Source organism: Stegostoma tigrinum, chromosome 1 (genome assembly GCF_030684315.1).
Source record: "Stegostoma tigrinum isolate sSteTig4 chromosome 1, sSteTig4.hap1, whole genome shotgun sequence".
NCBI lineage: Eukaryota > Metazoa > Chordata > Chondrichthyes > Orectolobiformes > Stegostomatidae > Stegostoma > Stegostoma tigrinum.
In genome coordinates, this window is record NC_081354.1 from 40,113,507 (window position 1) to 40,136,322 (window position 22,816).

The following is a 22,816-nucleotide window of genomic DNA, read 5'->3' on the forward strand; positions in this document are numbered from 1 at the left end:
TTTGCGCTCCTGGGATGCTGCTGGGCCTGCTGTGTTCATCCAGCCTCACATTTTATTATCTTGGATTCTCCAGCATCTGCAGTTCCCATTATCACTGAGTATATGGAGTTGGATTACAGGACAACCATGAATTAATGAACAAACTCAGTATGCTAAATGACTGACCCGTATTCCCATTTTTCTGGTTCTTAAAACAAAAAGTATGAAGCTATACAACCTTGATAAAACAATTTGAATTAGTGTCTAGCACCTATGCTGCATTGCTATTTCAATACCTAATTTCTCATTGTCATGTTTACTATCTATTGCTACAATGGTCCTAATCCCCAAGCCACATGATAAGATCTTTTTGCGTTGATAAGTTGTGAAGCATTCAGCAGGCTGCAGACAACTAACTCCTCATTGACTGAGTCATACAATGAATGCACGTGATGTTTCTGGTCGTTCTGGTCTCTGTCCGTGATACCTTCACAAGTGGTAGTTTCCAGTGCACTCACTGTCTAAAGATTTTTAAAAATATAAGTGTGAATGAATTGGAAGAGGACTGTTTACTCATGTTTCTGGGATTCTGTTTGCTGACAATATCCTAACAGCAGATTTCTCCTGTTTCTCAGCTGTGACCCTCAGCTGCAATAAAGGTAAGCTGTGCAGCTCGGATACATCAGCGTGTCAATACTGTCCACTTACCTGGATGATACAATTCCAAAAATCACTCAAGGAGCTCAACACTGTTCAGGAAAAAACAAACATTCAACTTAATCAGTACCCCATTTAACACCTTCAACATTCACTCCCTTCATCATAGATGCACAGAGGCAACAATGTGTATCATCTACAAAACACAATGCAACAATTCATAATGACTCTTTCAACAGCACTTTCCAAACCCATGACCCCTATCATTTGAAGGGCAAAGACAGCAGGTGCACATTATAATGCATGCTGTAAACCTATAGCAAGATCAAGGCTGTACTCAGATGGATCAGCATGAACAGACTTAAGATCAAGTTTATACTCAGGAGGGGAGTGAACATTAACAGGCATTATTGAATATAACGATCAGAATGAACATCTTCTGGAAAGCTAGTGGCTCAGGCTCTAGTTAGATGTGTTCTGATGTCAGTCTGGCACAGCTCTTTATAGACCTACTCAGCTTGCTATTCCTAGTGTGAAAGATGTAGTTAACCCTTTATTCCATGTCATATCTTTGTTTTTAATCTTGATTTTTGCTTTCAGATAGCAGCTGTTCTGATATTCAGATCCAGATCTTTTGTTTTCATGAGCAAAGCATTGTTGGGGTGTCAGGGAGTCTTCTCTGCTGGCTGAGAAGCTGGTAAGATACTTTTGCTGCTTTTTTCAGGAAGCCCTGCCAAGCCATGTGCCAACGAGAAAGTCATGAAGTCAGTCGTGGGCCTTGATCTGGTATCAAAACAATAGAGACAGCTGACTTGCCTAGAGAGAGCTGTTGGCCAATCAGAAGCCATGGATGAGACTTTTCAGATATTGGAGATGAAAAAATTACTTACAATTATCAAGCTTGGAAGCAATGATCTCAGACATGGAAATAATCGAAACCCACTTTTAAATCAAGCAGTTGCTTTTGGCAGAGTAAAGAAGATGGATATTTTGTGACCGTAGAACCAATGACAGAAGAAGTTTAGAAAATACCTAGCTATTACTCCAGCTATTTCTTAAGGAGCACTATCATTCAAGAAGGCAGATTAAAAAGAAACATCAGATGACTAAGGACTCAGAGGACAACTGAACTATTCATTGATGCTGATGATTCAGCACAACAACTACACAACCAAGATCTCAGGTTAAAAATGTATATCTCAAGGATACAATAAGGATTTTAAACTATATTATCATTCTTCTCTGGTGGTAGACCTTTTCTAACTTTCTGCCTGTTTGGATGTTTCATATCATTTTTCACAGGTTTAGCAAATAATGAGATCAATCTTCTCTTCACTCAAGGAAGCCTTATAATTGACTCCATACTGATATAAAGGAAATTAGTTAACTATATTTAATTGCAGACAGCAACCATCTCTTGATAAAAGATCTTAAATCTTTGTTACGGCCAAACAGGAAGGTTGAAAAGACGTAAGTTGATTCATTCCTCCTCACCGGTTTGCGCAAGAATGTCAACAAAAAAAGAAACTAAACATCACTCATTTATTCACTGGAAAACAATTCTGTTATGGGTATACAATTACATCCCATTTTCTCCAGAGGCATGTTATAACAACTGAACAGGTTGATTAAAAATATCTGTACAATAAGGCCAGTGTCCAATTCAGTACAGCAACTCATATTCCACTTAGGAACCCTGCAGCCCAATGGTGTCGATGTGGATTTCACAAGCTTCAAAATCTCCCCTATCCCCATTGCATCCCAAAACCAGCCCAGCTTGTCCCCGCCTCCCTAACCTGTTCTTCCTCTCACCTATCCCCTCCGCCCACCTCAAGCCACACCTCCATTCCCTACCTCCTAACCTCATCCCGCCCCCTTGACCTATCCATCCTTCCTGGACTGACCTATCCCCTCCCTACCTCCCCACCTATACTCACCTCTACAGGCTCCATCCTCACCCCTTTAACTTGTCTGTCTCCTCTCCACCTATCTTCTCCTCTATCCACCTTCAATCCGCCTCCCTCTCTCTCCCTATGTATTTCAGAACCCTCTCCCCTTCCCCCTTTTCTGTTGAAGGGTCTAGGCCTGAAATGTCAGCTTTTGTGCTCCCAAGATGCTGCTTGGCCTGCTGTGTTCATCCAGCTCCATGCTTTGTTATCTCAGATTCTCCAGCATCTGCAGTTCCCACTATCTCTCTCCAATTCAGTACATTTGAAGTCCAAAGTCAATGTCACCTTTTCAAGATGCGTTCCTTTATCATCTAAGCCAGCACAAAACAGCAATAAACCTTAAATCTGCAGATACCAATCTTTTAAGTTCTAAAGATCTGCAATGTTATTTGTTTAATATGCAAAAAATATAAATATTCAAAACTGAAATAAACACTAATCTTTACAATAGAATCAATTGTAAATGAACGACCTAAATTTCAGTTTGACATTCTTTCTTTCTTGGAATTTTTCTACTTTAGAGATGTAGATTTGGGCAACAATTACCACTTTGGGAAGGAATGACTTGAATTGTAATTGTGGTATCTGAAAAGAGAAGAGTCGGCACTGGAGTTCTCTAGGGGTTTTTAAACATTGAAGTATAAAAGCTGTTCAGAAAAGGCGGAGAATTAACCTTTAAATGCAATCCTTGTGGAATGGAAAATAAGAGCATGCAGAACCCTATCATTGTTCTAGGAAGGAAGAGAAGGGGTGAGGGCAGAAGTGTGTCAGATATGGCTGAAGGCCCTGTCAACCATAGTAGGGGGACATCATCAGTTGAGAAAGGGGATCATGTCAGATGCAGCCTGGGGAAAGCAGCAGCATCATAATAGATACGATGGAGATAAAGAAACTGGGTGAATGGAATGGAATTCATGCTGGATGTCAGGTGTGTGGAGATTTGGTTGAGGTAACAAAGGGAATTAAGGAGTTTTTAATAGATATTCATGGACAGGATATTCTCAGGAATGGAAAAAGTAAGGTCAAGGAAGGAAAAAGATGCATCAGGTGAAGAGATGGAATTTAGAAGCAAAAACGATGGGCTTTTCTAATCCTTTGAAAAGAAGATGTCGGAAAGAAGCAGCCTAGATGTATTAGGGAAAAATGTGCGGGTGGTTCCCAAGTAGGACTGAAACAAGGAATGTCCCACATACTCAACAAATACAAGAGTATCAGCTGGGAGCCATGCTGATACCCAGCCACATCTTTGACATGGAGATAATGAGATAAGATCATCAGATATGGGAACAGAATTAGGTCATTCAGCTCTTTGAGGCTAATCTGATATTTCATCATGGTTACATGTTCCTCAATCCCATTTTCCTTCTTTGTCCCAGTGATCTTTGACCCCTTTACTAAGGACCTATCTTTGGTTTGAATACACTCAATGACTTGGCCTCTACAGCCTTGGCAATGAGTTCCAGAGATTCACTGCCCTCTCGCTGGAGAAATTTCTCCTCGTCTCAGTTCTCAACTGAAGATGTTCCTTCAGGCCCTAATCTCTCCCACTAGTAGAATCCTCTTCTCCATTCTAGTGTCAATGAGATTCACCTTCATCCTTCTAAACTTCACTAGATAGAGACCCAGAATCCTCAAACACACCTCGTACGACAAGCCCTTCATTCCCTGGGATCATCCTTGTAAGCCTGCTCTAGACTCCTTCTAAGGACTGCACATCATTCCTGAGATACAGGGCCCAAAACTATATACTTAAATGTTATGAGGGTTTCTGCCTCTACTGGTCTTACAAGCGGTCAATTCTAGATTCCCAATGCCCTTGGGATGAAAAAGCAAATCCTCACATCTCCTCTAAACCGCCTCACTCTTGCCTTAAATCTATGAACCATATCATTGTTCCACCAAGCAGGAATGTTTGTTCCTCTCTCTCCTTATAATTTTCATCATCCCGATCATGTCCGTCCTCAGCAGCATCTGCTCCAACCTAAACAACCTAAATCCATCCAATCTCTCTTCATAACTAAAACTCTCCAGCCCAGGCAACATCCAGATAAATCTCCTTTAGTGTAATCACAGCCCTCCCATGATGTGGATTCTAGAACTGCACACAATGTTCTACCTGTAGATCTAACTTTTTATACACAATAAAATGCCAACTTTCAGTCCGTAAATACAGCCTGGGGCGTCCTATACTGGATAGCAAGTATCAAAGTAGTCAATTAATGGACAAAAAAAACTTAACTACCACAACTACTGAAAATCTAAAACCAAGAAAATAAAACAAAATACTGGATACACTCATCAGGAGGCAGTAAATACCAAAATAACACAAATCTGAGTTTGAATGTTTCCTCAGGATTGAACATTATGGCAAAAATTGCAAGGGTTAGAATGGGTATATGGTCATCTTTAGATCAGCATGGGAAAGAAGGGAAGAAAGGCCCTTTCCCATGTTGCATCATTTCTATGATTATTATTTGCAAAAGATCAAAACATGGATATGAGAGGAGGAAACAAACAACTACTCTATCTATCTACGCTTAACCATTCTGGTCTTATATGGGTCTTTGAATTTTCTCATTGCGCCTCAAAGGCTAAAGAACAACAAGGAGAAATACAACACAGGATCAGGCCCTTTGACCTCCAAGCCTGCACAAACACATTTTGCCCTTCCACATTAAAACTGTCTTCACTTACAGGATCTGATTTGCTCTATTTCCTTCCTATTTATGTATTCATCCAGGTGCTTCTTGAGTGCTGTTATTGTCTCTGTCCCCCTCTGGCAGCAAGTTCCAGGCATTCACTACCCTTAGTGAAAAACGTGCCTTGCACATCTCTTTTAAACTCCACCCCCAACAACTGCACCCCCACCCCTAAGTACCTTTCACCTATGTACCCGAGTAATTGCACCCCCCCCCCCCCACAACCCTCGGAAATAGCCTCATACTTTGCACTCTCTCCATGCCATTCAGTGTCTTATAAACTTCTAACAGTTTGCCCGCTCAACCTCTTGTGTTCCAGTGAAAACAAACCTAGTCTACCCAACGTTTCTTCATAGCTAAAATCCCCTATACAAAGCAACATCCTGGTAAATCTTTTCTGCACCCACTCCAAAGCATCCACATCCTTCTGGGAGTGTGGTGACTAGAACCGTATGCAAATTCCAAGTATGGTCTGACTAAAATCCTATAAAGCTGCAGCATGACTTGCCTATCCTTATAATCTATGCCCCTTCCAATGAAGGAAAGCATGCCTTATGCTCTTTATTTTTAAAAAATCACTTTAATCAACCTGCACTTTCAAGTTCAGTGATCTGTGGACTTGCACACCCAGATCCCTTTGCATATCAATTCTCCTAAGGGTTCTAGCATTCACTGCATAATTTCCACCTGTGCTTGACTTTCCAAAATGCATCACCTCACATTTGTCTGGATTAAACTCCATTTGCCATTTTTATGCGCATGACTTCAATTGATCCAAATCCCGCTGCATCCTCTAATAATACTCCACAATATCCGCACCTCCACCAATCTTTGTATTGTCCACAAACTTAGTAATTGGACCAGCTACATCCTCCAAATCATCTTTATAGACTATGAACAGCGGAGGTCCCAGCACTGATCCCTTTGGAACACCACTAGTCCTAATCCTCCATTCCAAAAAGCATCCTTCCACTGCTACCTTCTATCTCCTATGATTAAGTCAGTTCTGTATCCATCCTGTCAGCTCACTCTGATCCCATGTGACTTCACCTTTTATATCAGTCTGCCATGAGGGACCTTGTTAAAGGCTTTACTGAAGTCCATGTAGACAACATCAACAACTTTTCCCAATCATTTTAGTCACCTCCTCAAAAAAATCCCGATCAAGTCCGTGAGGCACAGCTTCCCCAACACAACAACATGCTCTCTATCATTAATTAGTCTGTTTCCTTTTAAATACATATGGATCTTGTCCCGGAGAAACTTTTCCAATAATTTCCTGACCACTGGCATGAAGGTCGTAAACCTGTAACTTCCTGGATTATCCCTGTTATCCTTCTTAAACAATGGAACTACATTGGCTATTCTGCAGTCCTCAGGGGCCTCATCTGTGGCTACACAGCATACAAAGATGTCTGTCAATGCTCTAGCAAGTTGTTCTCTTTCCTGCCTCAATATTATAGGATAGATCCATCAAGACCCAGGACTTATTTGCCTTAAAAACTTAAGATGCACAGCACCTCTTCCTTTTTAATAGCAACTTGGCTTAGAAATTTGTCACTCCCTTCCCTGAGATCCTCCTCCGCCAATTCCTTCCCTTTGGTGAATACTGACACAAAGTATTTGTTTAGGACCTTTTGTCTCATAACTTTTCACTTTTTCAATTTAATGATCTCTGGTTTCCATTTAGCCATTTTCATGTTTTTTTTTACAAGATCATAGCATTGTTTTCTTTCTTCTTCTTGTTCTCTTCCATTTTAAGTGCTGTTTATACTATTAAGTGGCTCCAGTATTTTCAGTTCCAGATAACTTACAGACTCCTACCAAGGGCTGATAATGAGGCCTCACAAGAAACTCAAAAGGTTACGGCAATAGATATATGGCAGGCTGAACAATGACTGCAAGGAATAGGTGCACAGGTCCAAGAAAACAATCAGTACAGATCCAGCAGGTCTGAGAAAAGGATTTAAATCCAGAACCTAGATAGGTTGAATGGTTTTTTTCCTTATTCATTTTTTTCACAAATTGTTTTGTTGTTACATCATTGTGTTTCTGTCACAGTTTCAGCAACATTAGTATTACTATATCGTGACTTTAACAAATCAACCATTCTGTTAAAGCAGGAATTGGCAAACTATTGTGTACGCTGGGCTGAACTTTGATTCCTAATCTTACTAAAATTAACTGCACAAGAAACAAATTTTGGTCTATTGGTAATAATTCAATTGGATACTTTATTAACAAACTGCTTATTCACATGCTCAAAGATCTGAAAAGCTGTTTTCCATGTTATGATATTATACTTCTTGTCCAACTTGTGCTGTAAGCAAGAACAGTGAACATTATCACATTCAGGGCACACTCAGGTTGTTTATGTTCTATGTATGGTTCTACCTTGCAAGCAGAGGAGATCCATTGGGAGATATTCAATCAGCCACTCAAAATATTTCAAGATTTACTCAAAACAGTTCAAAGGTTACAGGCAATTAAGGAGGAGACAGAGACAGAAGCAAATTTCATGCAGAAAAGAATCGTTTAGGTGGCCTTCTGCAATGTCACATAAAATCATGTTGTGTCATTGATTTCAGTGAGTTCGTTAACAGCAGGCGATGATGACCAGCCCTACGGCACTTAGCAGCTAACTGGATCCAAATTAGAAGCTATTTGCCAGAGTTCGCCAAAGAACTGTTAGGGCAGTTAAGGCACATGAACACCCATGATTTGAGGCATTTTTGCTTGAAGTAGCTGAGGAGTTGGAATTTTTCTAGTGAGTAGATGATGGAGTTCATCAGACGAATCCAGTAAGATACTGTGTCAAGAGACAGGGGTGACGAATTGTGAGATGAGCAGTCACTGAGGCCTTCAGTTAGAGAATGACTTTGGAAGGAGTTCAGAAGTTAGATCTTTCAAAGAGAAGAAATTAAATATCACTTGTAAAGGTTAAGAAAATTTGACGCCCCTCAGTGACGATACATCTAGAGGATTTGCTATGAAATCCATGGAATTGAACATAGTCACTTTTGGTATTTTATGCAATGTTTGATCACAATTTGTTTATTTGCCTAATGTTAAGTATGGGTGTTAGACAGCAAATTGTAGATTATATTACTGTTCTAACTTTATAAAGTTCATTGTTGTTTGTTTAAGACTGTGGAATCTTGTGGAATTATTCTCTTATTAAGTTTCTGGATCTGACGTTTTGTGTACTTTAAAAAGTTACTAGTCCCTGGCCAGATCATATACTTAAAAAAAAACTAGTGGTCTGCTTTGTAATCGTACAATTATATATTGGAAGAGAGAAGTTCAACTTATTATGCTGGTGTAAGTCACTGATTCTCAGAGCTGTACTGCAGTGGAAAACACACAGGATCAATGCTTTGATTTATTGGTACCAAAAATCAATTTTTAGTACCAATAAATAACAAAACTAAAAGTTATGCATTTTTTAAGACATTAGTCCAATCGCTTGGTCTAACTCTTGCGTAAACAGGATACCGATGTTCCTTTTAAAACTACCATTAGGTTTATTGTCACATGTACTTACATGAGTGCGGTGGCAAATTCACAAAATCAACGTGCCATCGTAGGTACAAAAGTACCCAAGTATCTTACGGTTTTCTCCAAACTCCTTGTTTTAAGTATCCCACATATAAGCCAGGGATTTCCTTCATCTTCTCAACATTTAGTGGGTAGCCATACCTCTAAGGGTCCTGCTGTTTGCTAAATGCCATGGCATCAAACCAACAATAGGCAGACACATGCATGCATACAGATGATTACCATGTTGTAATCCTTCCTATGTCCCAACCCACCTCCAAATTTAGCCCCAGGTAACTCATGGCCATTCAGGTGTTTACATGATTACTTTTTGTGAAACATGAGTTCTGAATGCCAGTTCCTATAATTACTGTCAGTAGGGAGGTAATACGATTGAACTAATGAAGTGAATTATCAAATCAGAGGTAATTCATTTAAGTCTTACTATGGAGACTTGATTACAAAATCAAGATTGAAATACCAAAGGTAGTACTGATTGGACAATGTACTGTTGGAGCTGTCATCTTCTAGAAAAGCTGAAAAGCCGAATTCTCTCCAGCCTAATGGCCAATTTTATTCTTCACATAATATCACTTAAAATTATTATTTGGGAATTAAGTCCTCACTATTTATGAGAAAATGCTATGTGCACATTTCCAAAGGGACAACACCACAAAAGTACCTAAGTGGCTGTTTAGTACTTTGCAACCTTAAGGTTTAAGGATTAGAATTCTCTCCATGATTCTGCCAAGAACTAAGTGATATTGTGGATGAAATGGCAGAATGTGCCATGCTAAAACTCATTACTGCCTCTCTGCACTAACTTGTAATTCCTCCTTCATTGGCCACCCCATCGTTGTTCACTTCACAAGTGAGAACCAGTTAACGGCAGGAGCATTGAGTGATTTACGCTCAATTAAAACTTTGTTTTCCTCCCATCTTCCCTGGTAAACATTAATTTCTTGGTCTATCCCATTAAAGATGGATGTAGACACGTGATAATAACAGTTAGGGCCAAAAGTCTTCTAATGGAGAGAGAGGAAACCTAACAAAGGTCCGATTTTCCTTTGTTTCAGGCCAAACGTTTACCACTGGAGTTCTATGATTCCAACATGTCTATGATCCACCCCTCCCACATGATTTGAAGGAAAAATAGGTCCTTCAAACCTGTAACATTAATACAATCATTTATGACATGTTCATTTTCCGTGCTGCTTATTAATATCATTCCAAAAATGTAAGTAAGTCATCATGTTCTAATTTTTACAGAGTTTAAAAGGATACTGAGTCTTCATTAAGCGAGCCTCTACTTCTTAGGTTTTTAAGGAGATCTTACCATAGTTGTTTCATGTATCGAGCCAAAGCTATTAATGAAAATATTTATTTGTACATCAACTGGAATATCTAGAAACAAGAATAATAATAATTAATTTCACTGTTTAAGCACTAAAAACCTACAAGAACATATTTAATTTGGAGAAACAATCAGATCGATTAGCACACAGATGTTTATTTTTCTCCCACTCTAACTCTCCTTTGAAGGCATTTAACTGTTCTATGAATCAGGCCAGTGTTTTTAACCAAACTGATTAATCTAAACAGATATTTTTTACGTAAAGAAATTATTCCAATAACTTTTAAAATTATCCCTTTTACAATTTACCCAAGTCATTTGTTCTTCCTTTTCAGGTGATATGTATTTTTCTGAAACTCAGTATATACTTAAAAACATAAACTCAAATGACTCAATGTATTTTTCTGAAACTTAAGGACCTTCTTGTGGAGCAGTGGTAGAGTTCCTACCCCTGGGCTGGGAGGCCCAGGTTCAAGTCCCCATGTGCTCCAGAGGTATGTAATAATATTTCTGAACAGATTGATTGGGAAAAATAGGTTAAATCAAAAGAAGTATAATTCATTCCCTCTTAAGCACCATCTTTATAATGCTAAAAATGATCACATATTTTCTCATTCATCCACTCTACTGTTTTCAACCTTTTCTGTGCCATTTCTTATACTTCTCTCCTAGAATTTTCATTATCTTTGCTGGGAGACGATTAACTAAACACAGTAATGTGTGCATGGTCTGACCAGTGGAGGACTTTTGCTTAACTTGTGAAGACCTCTCCCATTCTGTTATGGCTCTTTACCCTACCTTTCCTTTAACATCTTCTGGGGACAGCTTTGCTGTATGAGGGACAGAGCAGACTGAATGGCCTATTCCTACTCAAAATTCTAATGTTCACATGTAAATTTATATGTTTAGGCCAACTTCTTCAATTCAACTTCAACAGATTCATCAAGTTGAGACAGCTCTATCAAACAACCCATTCAGAAACTGAATCAAAAGTAATATCTGTGTGTTATTATTTGCTAATATAGTACTAATTGGGAAATTGAGGCAGGAGTGGACGTTAGACCATCAAGAAGTCATTCAAATTTTACGTCACAAATATTCAAAACATTAACTAATTTGGTAACAAAACAATCACGTCTTTCACTTTGATCCAAAATCACAACAGACACTAGGAAGACAGCATTAAATTTTAAAGACTTAATTAAAACTTCTTTCAGAAATGACAACGATTGGGATTTAGGGATTCCTGTGCTACTGTTTGCCATTATGGATGCCCTTAATTAAACCAAAGGACTCAATTCTTCTGAATTGATATGAAAACATAAGGTCAGAGTCAATGTGGTAACAAACATAGATACATTTCTAATTCAACAACTCAAGGGCATTAGACAGAATTGAACAAGGATCGTTACACAGCCAATTTATTAAGACATATGAGTAAATTTCATTGATCAGTATAGCCTAAGAGATACCAGTTTTTGTAACTATGGATAGAATTTATCAAGGTAAAGTCATGTCTTTTAGAAAGAATAAGCCTACCACCAACTTCCTGAAGATTACCCAACAGAGTCACTGAAGGATTGTGTATCTGCATTTCAGATGTGACTGGCAATTTAACTCTTTTCAACCAAATTTGGGAAGCATATTTACATCACTCAGCATAAATTTGATCATAAACTTGACAAAAAAAATGATTTTGGCAAAACCAATCTTTATGGGCACATTTATAGGGCAAGGCCAATTAGCCACATAGTGCTGGTGTCATAGCTAATGGAAACAGACCCTTTGGTCCAACTAGTCCATGCTGACCAAACTAAACTAGTCCCACCTGCCAACATTTGGCGCATATCCCTCCAAACATTTCCTCCTTCTGTACTTATCTAAATGTCTTTTAAATGTTGTGACTGAACCGGCTTCCACCCCTCCTCTAATTTTAACCACTACTTAAAATGTTGCCCCTCATGTCCTTTTTAAAATCTTTCTCCTCTCAACTTAAAAATATGCCTCATTTTCAATGCCCCACCTTACGGAAAAGACCTTTATCTGTGCACCTCATGGTTTTTTAAGTCTCTACAATGTCACCCCTCAATATCCTATGATCCGGTGAAGAGTCCCAGCCTATTCCATTCAGCTTATTTGAATGATTCAAACTCTCCACTCCCAGCAAGATCCTGGTAAATCTTTTCTGAACACTCTCCAATTTAATAATATCCTCCCTATAACAGGGCAACCAAAACTGCTCATTGTATTCCAGAAGAGGCTTCACCAATGTCCTGTACAACCTCAACATGACGTCCCAGCTCCTATACTCAAAAGGACCGAGCAATGAAGGCCAGCATGCTTAAACATCTTCTTAACTACCCTGTCTGTGATGCAAACTTCAAAGAATTACATACCTGAACCCCTAAGTCTCTCTGTTCTACAACACTACCGAGGGCACTGGTATTAATTGCATAAGTCAAGCCCTTCATTATTTTACCGAAATGCAATACTTCATTTATCGAAACAGAACTCCATCTGCCACTCCTCCGCCCATTAACCTAAATGATCAAGATCTCTTTATAATCTTAGATAATCCAAGGCCATCACCAACTATGGTGTCATCCATAAACTTACTAATCATGTCTCCTACATATTCATCTACATTTATATAAAATGACAAACAAAAGTGGACCCAGTGCCGATACCTGTGGAACACCACCAGTCACAGACCTCCAGTCTGAGCAGCAACCCTCCACCCGCTGTCTCCTATTGTACAGTCCAATTGTGTGCCTAATTGATAAGCTCATCCTGAATACTATGTGATCTAACTTTTCTAATCAGCCTACCGTGTGGTATCTTATCAAAGGCTTTAGTTAAGTCCAATTAAGCACCATCTTCTGCTCCACCTTCATCAGTCTTTCTGGTTACTTCCTCAAAAACTTCAATCAAGTTTGAGACGCAATTTCTCTTGCACAAAACCATGCTGACTATCCCTAATCATTCCTTGCCTGTCCAAATGCAGGTGAATCCTTTCTTTCAGAATCACCTCCAACAACCTACCCTTCACCAATGTCAGTACCTGCAGAAGGAAATACAAGGCCTACCTTGGATTGTCCAGAGCCTAAGACAAAACCAGATATTTTGAGACATGTGTAGATGCTGTTGGAAGTTTGCTGCAAATTTTAAACATTCTACTGGCTCCATTCACAAGTTTGTCAAAGAAAGGCAAAATGTTTGCATAACCAAGCAGTGTCAAAGTTCTCTTAACACGTTAAAAGTTGCATTTCTGAAGAAGGGTCCTGACCTGAAACGTCAGCTTTCCTGCCCCTCTGATGCTGCATTCCTCCAGCTCCACACTGTTATCTCTGACTCCAGCATTGGCAGTTCTTACTATCTGTTACCACAATAGCTGTTTCAGCAATACTGAAGTATACTAAGCTGTTTAAAGTGGCTGTTGATGCTGAAGGATTGATGGACAATGAGTCTGCAGTTTGTTTCAGATGTTTCAGGGAGAGATGTAAACTGAAAGAAAAAACTATTTAGCGACTGCACAGACATACACTGAAAAGGAAACTGGCGGCAGTTGTTCCAGCTTGACACTGAGGAAGGAACCATTATATGGTAACGCCTCACTGTGGCTTCGGTGTTTCTAAGGATATTATTAGCTTAAAGGGAATTAAGTGAATTTGAATTTTTTCTGAATCTGTAAATAAATCTTTCCAACATTCTACCTTGTCCAGTGTCTCTATCTAGAGGGACAAACTAATTGAACTCAACAGCATCACAAAGATCAGTGCTGGCACAATTATTGGCAATACAAATTAGTGACTTAGGTGAGGAATCAGATATGATGCCAAACAAAAACTTAATACATAAGGTAAGATAACGCAAGATTAGATAGAGGATTTGCTAACCAACAAAAAGCAGAGAGTTGCAATAAATGGGTCTAACTAGTAACTAGTAGAGTACCATAGGGTTTGGTCCTTGAGCCTCAACTATTCAAAATGTAATTGAATTACTTGGATGTGGAAACAGGAAGTACTGCAGCCAAATTTGGAAATGACATTAAAACTGGTAGAAAATAAGTTGCAATGAAGAAATAAGAAATTACAAATGGCAATGGATTAAAGGTAAATGGGCCAAAATTTAGCAAATGAAGTTTAATGTGGATAAGTATGAGGTTATCCATTTTGGTCGAAAGGACAGCTTGGAGTAGCTGCGACTGGACTCATTGGGGTATAGAAGAATGAGAGGTGACCTTTTTGAAACATACAAAATTCTTAGATGACTTGAAAGGTTAAATGCAGAAAGATTGTTTCTGCTAGTGGGAGATGAGGTCAGGAGAGCATAATCAAGTGGTCATCCATTTAAGACAGAGATGAGGATGAATTTCTACTCTAGAATAGTGTACCTTTACAATTCTTTACCATAGAGGGCTGCAGACACTGTTGTTAAGTTTATTCAAGGCTGAGGCTGACAGATTTTTAATCAGCAAGGGATTATACAAATTAAGGAAAAAAGTTTAGGAATAGAAAATCAGCCATGTTCTCATTGAATGGTGGAGCAGAATAAAGGGACTGAATGGCCTATATATATGTTCCACTGTTTTATGGTCCTAAAGGCAGTCAGGCCGTCAGACTGGATAGCCTGCATCCAAATTTTTTAGAAAGAAAGTTGCTTCAGCGTAAGTGGGGGCATTGGACAAAATATTTCAGAACTCACTGGATTCTGAGGGATCGGAAAACTATTAATGTGACATGGCTGTTCAAGAAGAGGGATACAAGAAGCAGAAACTACACAGCAGTTAGCCTAACATCTAGAATTGGGGTAATTCTAGGATCCATTATGGGGAAAGAAATAGTTCATTTACAAAAACTTAACCCAATAAATGAGTCAACATGGCTTTGTGAAAGGGAAATCATGTTTGGCAAATTTCCTAGAGTCCTTTGAGATTATAACAAGCTGAATTGATAAAGGGGAATTGGTGGGGTGTATTTGGATTTTCAGAAGGTGATAAGGTGCCATGTAAAAAGTTATTGCAGAAGTTATTATTATTATTACTGGGAGTAATATAATCCAATACATGGACTGAGGATTGGTTAACACGCAAGGGATAGAAGGCCGGAATTAATAGATTTTTTAAAAAAACTGTTTTAGCAGACTGCCACAAAGATTGGTCCTGGAGCATCCTTTATTTACTAACTAAATTATGAGGGAGACAGGGGAGGAGTGAAATCTGTTGATGATACAAACATCAGTGGTAAACCATGTTGTGATAAGGATGTAAGTAGGTTGAGTGAGTAGGCACTTGACAGTGGAGTTTGCAACAGGAATACATGTGGTTATATATTCTGTTGGGAAGAATCAATAAGCAGAATATTATTTAAATAGAAACTGCAAAGAAGTGTAGCACAGAGCAGTTTGGATGTTTCAGTGCATAAAGCACAAAAGTAGCATGCAAGTACAGCAAATACGAAGGCAAATTGAATTTTGGCCCTTATTTCTTGGAGATTGGAATTTAAAAACAGTGAAGTCTTCTTACAACTGTTCAGGGTGTTTGTGAGGGTCTGCCTAGAATACTGTGTACAGTACTGGTCCCAATACTTAAGAAAGGATATATAGCCTTTGAACTACTTCCAAAAGAGATTCACTTGACTGATTTCTAGCATGACTGTGGACCCATGAAGAACAGCTGCACAAAATAGGTCTTTATTTATTAGAACATAAGAATGAGGGGGTGATCTCATTAAAATATACAAATTTCTGATTAAAAATGCTGCAGATAATGGAAATCTGGAATGAATACAGAATGCTGGAGAAAATCAGCAGGTCTGACCAATATTGTTGCACTAATTTAAGTTTATGATGCTAATTTTAGGCCAACTCTTCTCCCTTTCAAAATACATTCATAATTCAATCAAACTGTGGTTGCTGATGCCTCAGGGTACCTTTATCCTAAAATCATTAATTAATCCTATCAATTTACATACTACCAAATCTAATATAACTTGCAGTCTGGTTCATTTTAGAATTTGCTCTTCTGAGAAATCATCTCAAAAGCTGTAACTCCCTATCCAGGCTAACAATGATAATCAATTTTTCCAGTTCACAGAATCAAAAGATGTGTTACAGCGCAGAAGGATACCATTTGGTCTGTTGTGTCTGTACCTACATATTAAATGAGCATCATTACAAAGTGCCAACCTTCTGCCTTGAGCATTATTTGTATAAGAATAATCATCCAATCTCCTCCTGAATGTCTCACTTGAACCTGCCTCTACCATACTTCCAGCCAGTGCTTTCCATACCCAGCTACTTACTAAATGTAAAGGTTATTTGTCATGCTATCCTTTCTTCTTTTGCAGATCACTTTAAATCTATACCCTCTTGAACTCATTCCCTTTCCTTTTAGCTAATATATGAATTAAAAATCAACCATGATTATTCCCATCCCTTTATCTGCCCAATGTTTCTTCTTATATGGCTTCTTATATTACTGGTACATGTAGACCATTTCCACTAACACTTTCCCCTTGCTCTAACATACCTCATTTCTAACCAAAAACACAGATTCAAAATCTTGATCTCCTGAATGAAGATATACTCTGTTATACCAATGATGAATAGTGTGGCTCCTTGACCTGTAGCTAGTTTGCTATTCTTATAGTCAGAGTCAAACAGCACAGAAACAATTCTTCAGTCCAATTTGTCCATGCTGACCAGATATCCTAAACTAATCTAGTCCCATTTGCCAGTATTTGGCCTATATCCCTCGAAACCTTTCCTATTCACATACTCATCCAGATGCCTTTTAAATGTTGTATTTGTACCAGTCTCCACCACTTCCTCCAGCAGCTCATTCTATTCTGCATTAAAAATTTGCCCCTTAGGTCCCTTTGAAATATTTCTCCTCTCACTTTAAACTTATGCCTTCTAGTTTTGGACTCTCCTGCCCTCAGAAAAAGACCTTGGCTATTCAGCCTATCCATGCCCCTCATGATTTTATAAACCTCTAAACTTTATCTATAAACTTCAACCTCCAATAGCTCAAACCCTCCAACTCTGGCAACATCCTTGTAAATCTTGCCTGCACCTTTCAAGTTTCACAACTTCTTTGCTATAGCAGGGAGACCAGAATTGAACACATTTTCCAAAAATAACCTAACTAATATCCTGTACAGCTGCAAAGTGACATCCCAACTCCTACACTCAATGCACTGACCAATAGAGGCAAGTGTACCAAACGCCTTCTTCACTATTCTGACTACCTCGGACTCCACTTTCAAAAGGAACTATTAACCCGCACTTAGGTCTCCTTGTTGAGTAACGCTCCCCAGGACCTTACCATTAACTGCACAAGTCCTGCCCTGATTCGTCTAACCAAAATGCAACACTTCACATTTATCCAAATTAAACTCCATCTGCCACTCCTTGGCCCATGACAGTAGACACAGCACTGATCCTTGTGACCCACTGCTGACACTGGTCACATTCTTCTTCAATTCACCTTGCTTATTCCTTACAATTTAATGCTCAAGAGAAGCAAAGAACTGCAGAAGGTGGAAATCAGAAACAAAACCATAAACTGCTCGAAAAACTCACAGATCTTGCCAGACCTACTGAAGAAAGAGCAAAGTTAACCTTTCGGGTCCGGCGACCCTTCTTCAGAAGTATTTATACTTTGGACTTAATACGCAATCTTGTCATCACGTAGCCACATCTCTGTAATGGCCATCAGATCATATTTATTTACTTCAACATGCAGCATGATTTTATTTCCTTTATTTAGATGTACAGCTTTTAGTGTGGCCTTTTTGTTACCTTTCTAATGTCTAGTCTTGACTACTGGAACATTCTTTGATTGTTTTTCCCTCTCTGTCCATTTTGTGACCTTAATTCCCGTTTTCTCCTCTCTGTCCATTTTTTGACCTTAATTCCAATTTTCCCATCGAAATAACTATACAGGAGCCAGGTGTGTCATGAACAAGTCACCCTTTGTTTAGTAGTGCACAGTACACTGGCTGTGGCCAGCCAGTTTGGAGTCAGTCCTTCACTGAGGAGATTCTAATCTCCTGGTTATATTGGTCAGCCAAAGCTTTCCTGATTGGGGTTGTTTACCTGCGCCAATCAAGAAATTCACAGCCAATGAGCTCAACCTGTTCCAATCGTTACATCCCTCCCCGACTAAGTCCAGGAATGTAGGTCTGGTCTTTTGCTTGTAGCTTTCCTTGCACCTCAGGTCTGGTTCCTCTGACTCAGACTCAGGCACAGGTGGCATGTACCAGATTCTCAGAAGAGCCTCCTCCTCTTCTTCTGGTGGCATCGGTATTGAGGCCATACCCATTTGAGACTGTAAGGTTTCCTCAACAGTAAGTGGGGAGTAGGGGCCACCTGCGGTCTCTCGGGCCTTCTAGCTTATCTGAAGGGCCAGATATGTTTTGTTCATGCCCTGTTTGCGAGATAATGGCTTTCAGGCGATCCAGGTGTTTGTTCTGAACCATATCACCTACCTGAACTTTAAGTCATGGGACCTGACCTTGCATCAGCCTTGCCTTGTACCCATACAGGTCCATTTCCGTGAGTCTGGCACCAAACTTCATCTCCAAATTAAATTATATCTCACTTAAAAGAGGCTTTTGGTAGGTGCTGGTGTTTCTGCTGCCGTTTCACACCACCACCACCCCACTTCAGGTATAGAAATAATCAGATTTTACGATTGGGGTGGGGGCTGGGACGCATGGAGCAGTTGAAATAATGTACATAGTCACCCATACAGAGAGAATTTCATGGAAAATAAAGGACTAATTGGAAGTGTCGCACAGTATCATTATTGGAGTGGTAGACTGAGATATCAGGAGAATCGTTGACCCACAGGGATAAATACAGTGTGATATAGGCACTTGCAGAAGGATGGAGAAAGAATCTCTCACTGAGCAGCAGGGACAATTGAGAAATCCTCACGTGATGTGCAGGCTAGGAGGATTGGCCATGCTAAATTGCCCGTAGTGTTCAGGGCTGTGTGGGTTATAGGGAGATGGGTCTGGGTGGGATGCTCCAAGGGGCAGTGTGGACCTGTTGGGCCGAAGGGCCTGTTTCCACACTGTAGGGAATCTAATCTAATCTAATCTTAACCTCGTGTGGAGTCTTCTCCCCATCAGCAACCGTGCTGTTGCATGTGGAGTTGACCTATAACTGAACAGGATCTGGGACAGTTTGGTAACAATTGTGGTTGTAGGCTTCGTTAGCCTACCTTCAACATTTGGACTGCTCTTGCTGCTACAGCATTGGACAACAGATGGTATGGAGCAATCTTCATGGGCGGAATGCCATTTGACTTTAGTAAATATTCGAATTCCCTGTCGGTAAATGACATCCCATTGTCCATGATTGATACTTCCAGGAGTTCTTTATCACAAATGATGCTTGCAGATTCTCAAACATTATCCCTCAGTTTGTGGAAAGAACTTTATGCACGTCCCACCACTTTGAATGGCCATCCAAAATGACCAGGAACATTAAGTCTATGAAAGGACCGACATAGTTGAGATGCAGCCGCACCCATAGTTTACCAAGCCATTCCCATGAATGTCGGGGCGCTGCTAGTAAAAAAAAGTTTATCTTTGTTGGCATTCCGGGCACTGTCCCACCAACACAGCTATGTTGCCATCCCACCCTGGCCACTAGACAGCTTCTTGCCAATATCTTCATTTTGGAAACCTCTGGATTACTGTGGAGGAGTTTGGCCAGTATCTGATGGCAACCTTTATTCAGGACAATCACTCTTGCTCCCCATAGTAATATGCCATCCTCTACGGTGACCTGGTCTTGCCAGGGCCAAAAAGGTTTCAATCCTGGTTGCCATGGCCATTTTGTTTCCTCCATTACCACCAGTTGTTTCAGTTTCACTAGAGCCAGTTCTTTGTGTCCACACTGAGATACTGCCTGCATGGCTAAAAGGGTGTCCAGAAAGGTTAAAACCAATAGATTCTTCCAGGGGAGGCACTGTCTGCCAATGGTAGGTGGTTCAATGACATCCACATTAGCCACTTGGCTTCCTGGTGTTTTAATATGCACTTTTACATGCTGAGAATAAAAGCCCAATGCTAAATTCTACCAGAAGCTATGGGCAGCACCCCGTTGTCTTCCTTCAGCAACTGTAACAGGGTTTGTGATCAGTTACTATAACAAATTCTCACCCATAAAAGGTACTGGTGGAACTGCCTCAAACCAAAGACAACCACTAACACTTCCGTCTGTATCTGGGCATTCTTGCATTTGGCATCAGCCAGAGTCTGTAAAGCATACGCTGTCAGACGTTCCTTTCTGTTGAGCCATTGCTGAACCAACACCACCCCAACACCGCACAGGGAGGCATCTAACGTCAGCACTAGCTCTTGCTTGGGATCGAAATGTTCCAACACCTTAGAATGATGATATCTGCTTTTTTCACTTCCCTAAAGGCTGCTACTTATCTATACAATCATTTCCAAGGCTGACCCTTTTTTGATTAAAAAATGTAAGGGCAGGTGTAAGGGTGTCAAGGTGGGGGCCAAGTTATATATGAATTTTCCATAAACATTTACGAACCCAAGACCTAAGCACTGGTATAAGTGTGGGAGCCAGGGCTCCTTTGATTACCCTCACTTCCTCTTTTAACAGGCGTAACCTGGCTTTGTCAACTTTGTAATCCAAGTAGGTCACCTGGGGCGCATGGAATATATTTTTTCAAAGACATACGCTCTCCTGGGAGAAATGTTTAAGCATTATTTTCCATGTTCTCCAATTTCTCTTCATTGGTCTTTCCTGATATTATTAAGTCACCTAGACAAATGGCACCCTGGAGTAACCCTTGTAAAATATTCTCCATGGTCTGCTGGAAAAAGCTGATAGTATTCCAAATGGCAGTCTTGTATATTGATATAAACCTTTACGGGTATTAATTATAGCATACTTCTGGGGCTCCTCATCCAGTCACAATTGTAGGTAGGCATGTCTCATGTCTAGCTTCATGAAAGGACAGCACCCCCCAACACCCGCCCAACTTTGTGTACAAGTACTCTGTGTGAGGACTGGCATATTTATCCAGCTGTGAGAAGCCATTTACCATTTACTTAAATCCCCAAAAAGGTGAAATGAGCCATCGGGCTTTACAAATGGTACAACCAATGCTGCCCATTCTGCAAAATGCATGGGTTCGATGATTCCTTTGCTCTCCAACCTCCTGATTTCTGCCTCTACTTTTGCCTACAAGGCAAATGACAATGAATAGGCCTTGCAAAAAGCTCGGAATTGTGTCCTAGTCAACATACAAAGTGATTTCGGCCCTTTTGACTGTCCTAAGCCCTTCTTGAAAAACTCCTGGGTGTTTCAATAAAACATTACTGTGGTAGCCATTTTCCAATCAAAAGGTATTGCACCAATCAAGGTGCATCTCTTTCTCAACCAGTTGTGTCCCATTGGAACTGGGCCACCATTTGACAGTACTTTCAATTGGCTCCAATTTGGGTGTCACTAAGCAATGTAATTGTTCCAACCCACATGCAGGGAAACTATCCAAGATGTGCACACTCCTGGGTACCAGCCTACAAGTTTTCCTACTCAAGTCAGGCCTTTTAGTACTCCTTTGCTGTTCCAAGTCCACACACCAGCAGCAACTACAATGGTTTGCCGGCCAACATCCTGAAGAACTGTTTAGCCACTTGGCCGAGGGTCAGCTTTGTTGTGGGGTTCTGCTGTGCATGGCCTAGGGTCCTCTGACTCTGGATGTGCCCTGCATGAAGCTCTGTAATTGCATACATTCAAGCAGTGTTTCCCAAGCTTCGTTGCGCAGGTGAGACAGTGTCCATTCCATTGGGATGCCCTGTGGTTCCCATGCTCCACTTGTCACAATTTCTAATGTGAAGGCAAGCTGCAGTGTCTGTTTGAAGTCCAGCTGGGCCTCAACTAGTAGGTCCTTCCGGATGGTTACATCATTAATCCCATATACCAAACAGTCTCTCAAAATCTCATTCAGTCTTAACCCAAAATCACATGCCTCTGCCAGCTGTCATAACCTCAAAAGGTCCCAATACAAATTCCTCCAGTTCTCTAACAGGCAAATAAAATCAAAATCGTGTCAGGATTTGAGGTGGTTATGGGATCATAATATTCCTTAACAAACTCTGTCAATAGTTGGAAGGTTTCAGTGCCTGGTACGTCTGGGAAAGTTTAACCCCTCAAATCAAAAACACTGCAGGTCCACAGATAGTCAGAAGGATTACTCTTTGGTTTTCATCTGCCCAAATGTCATTTGGCTGGGAAAAAATAATGCATTCTTTCCGCATACTGGGCCCAGTCTTTGACAGCAGGATCAACTGAATCAAACTTCCCAACAGAAGCATGATGCCAGGAATGCTCACCCCAACTCCAAGATAACAGCTGCAAGCAAATGTTCTTTAGCACATCCTGTTTCCTTCCATCGCCCCTGAAATAACTGCACAGAAGCCAGTGACCCATCACCATATCACCCTTTATTTACAAATGCACAGTACACTAGCAGACTCTCATCTGCCGGTTATATTGGTCAGCTGAGGCTTTCCTGATCGGCCCAGGTTAACCAACCCAATCAAGAATCTTGTAGTTAACAAGGTCCATGTGGTTCCAATCACTACACCTAGCTT

The 22,816-nt window shown here is 40.2% G+C and overlaps 1 protein-coding gene across 9 annotated transcripts in view; it reads right to left on the reverse strand.

Annotated features, from left to right (window-relative positions):
• Positions 1–22,816, reverse strand: part of glrbb (glycine receptor, beta b) — a 176,464-nt gene that overhangs the window by 104,810 nt on the left and 48,838 nt on the right. For 2 of the 9 annotated variants that reach the window (XM_048533879.2, XM_048533886.2), the window contains exon 4: positions 10,158–10,225. The exons of the other annotated variants lie outside the window; for them this stretch is intronic. In XM_048533879.2, coding sequence (XP_048389836.1) covers positions 10,158–10,225 — 68 coding nt within the window. The remainder of the gene's footprint in view (positions 1–10,157; positions 10,226–22,816) is intronic. 9 annotated transcript variants of the gene reach the window in all.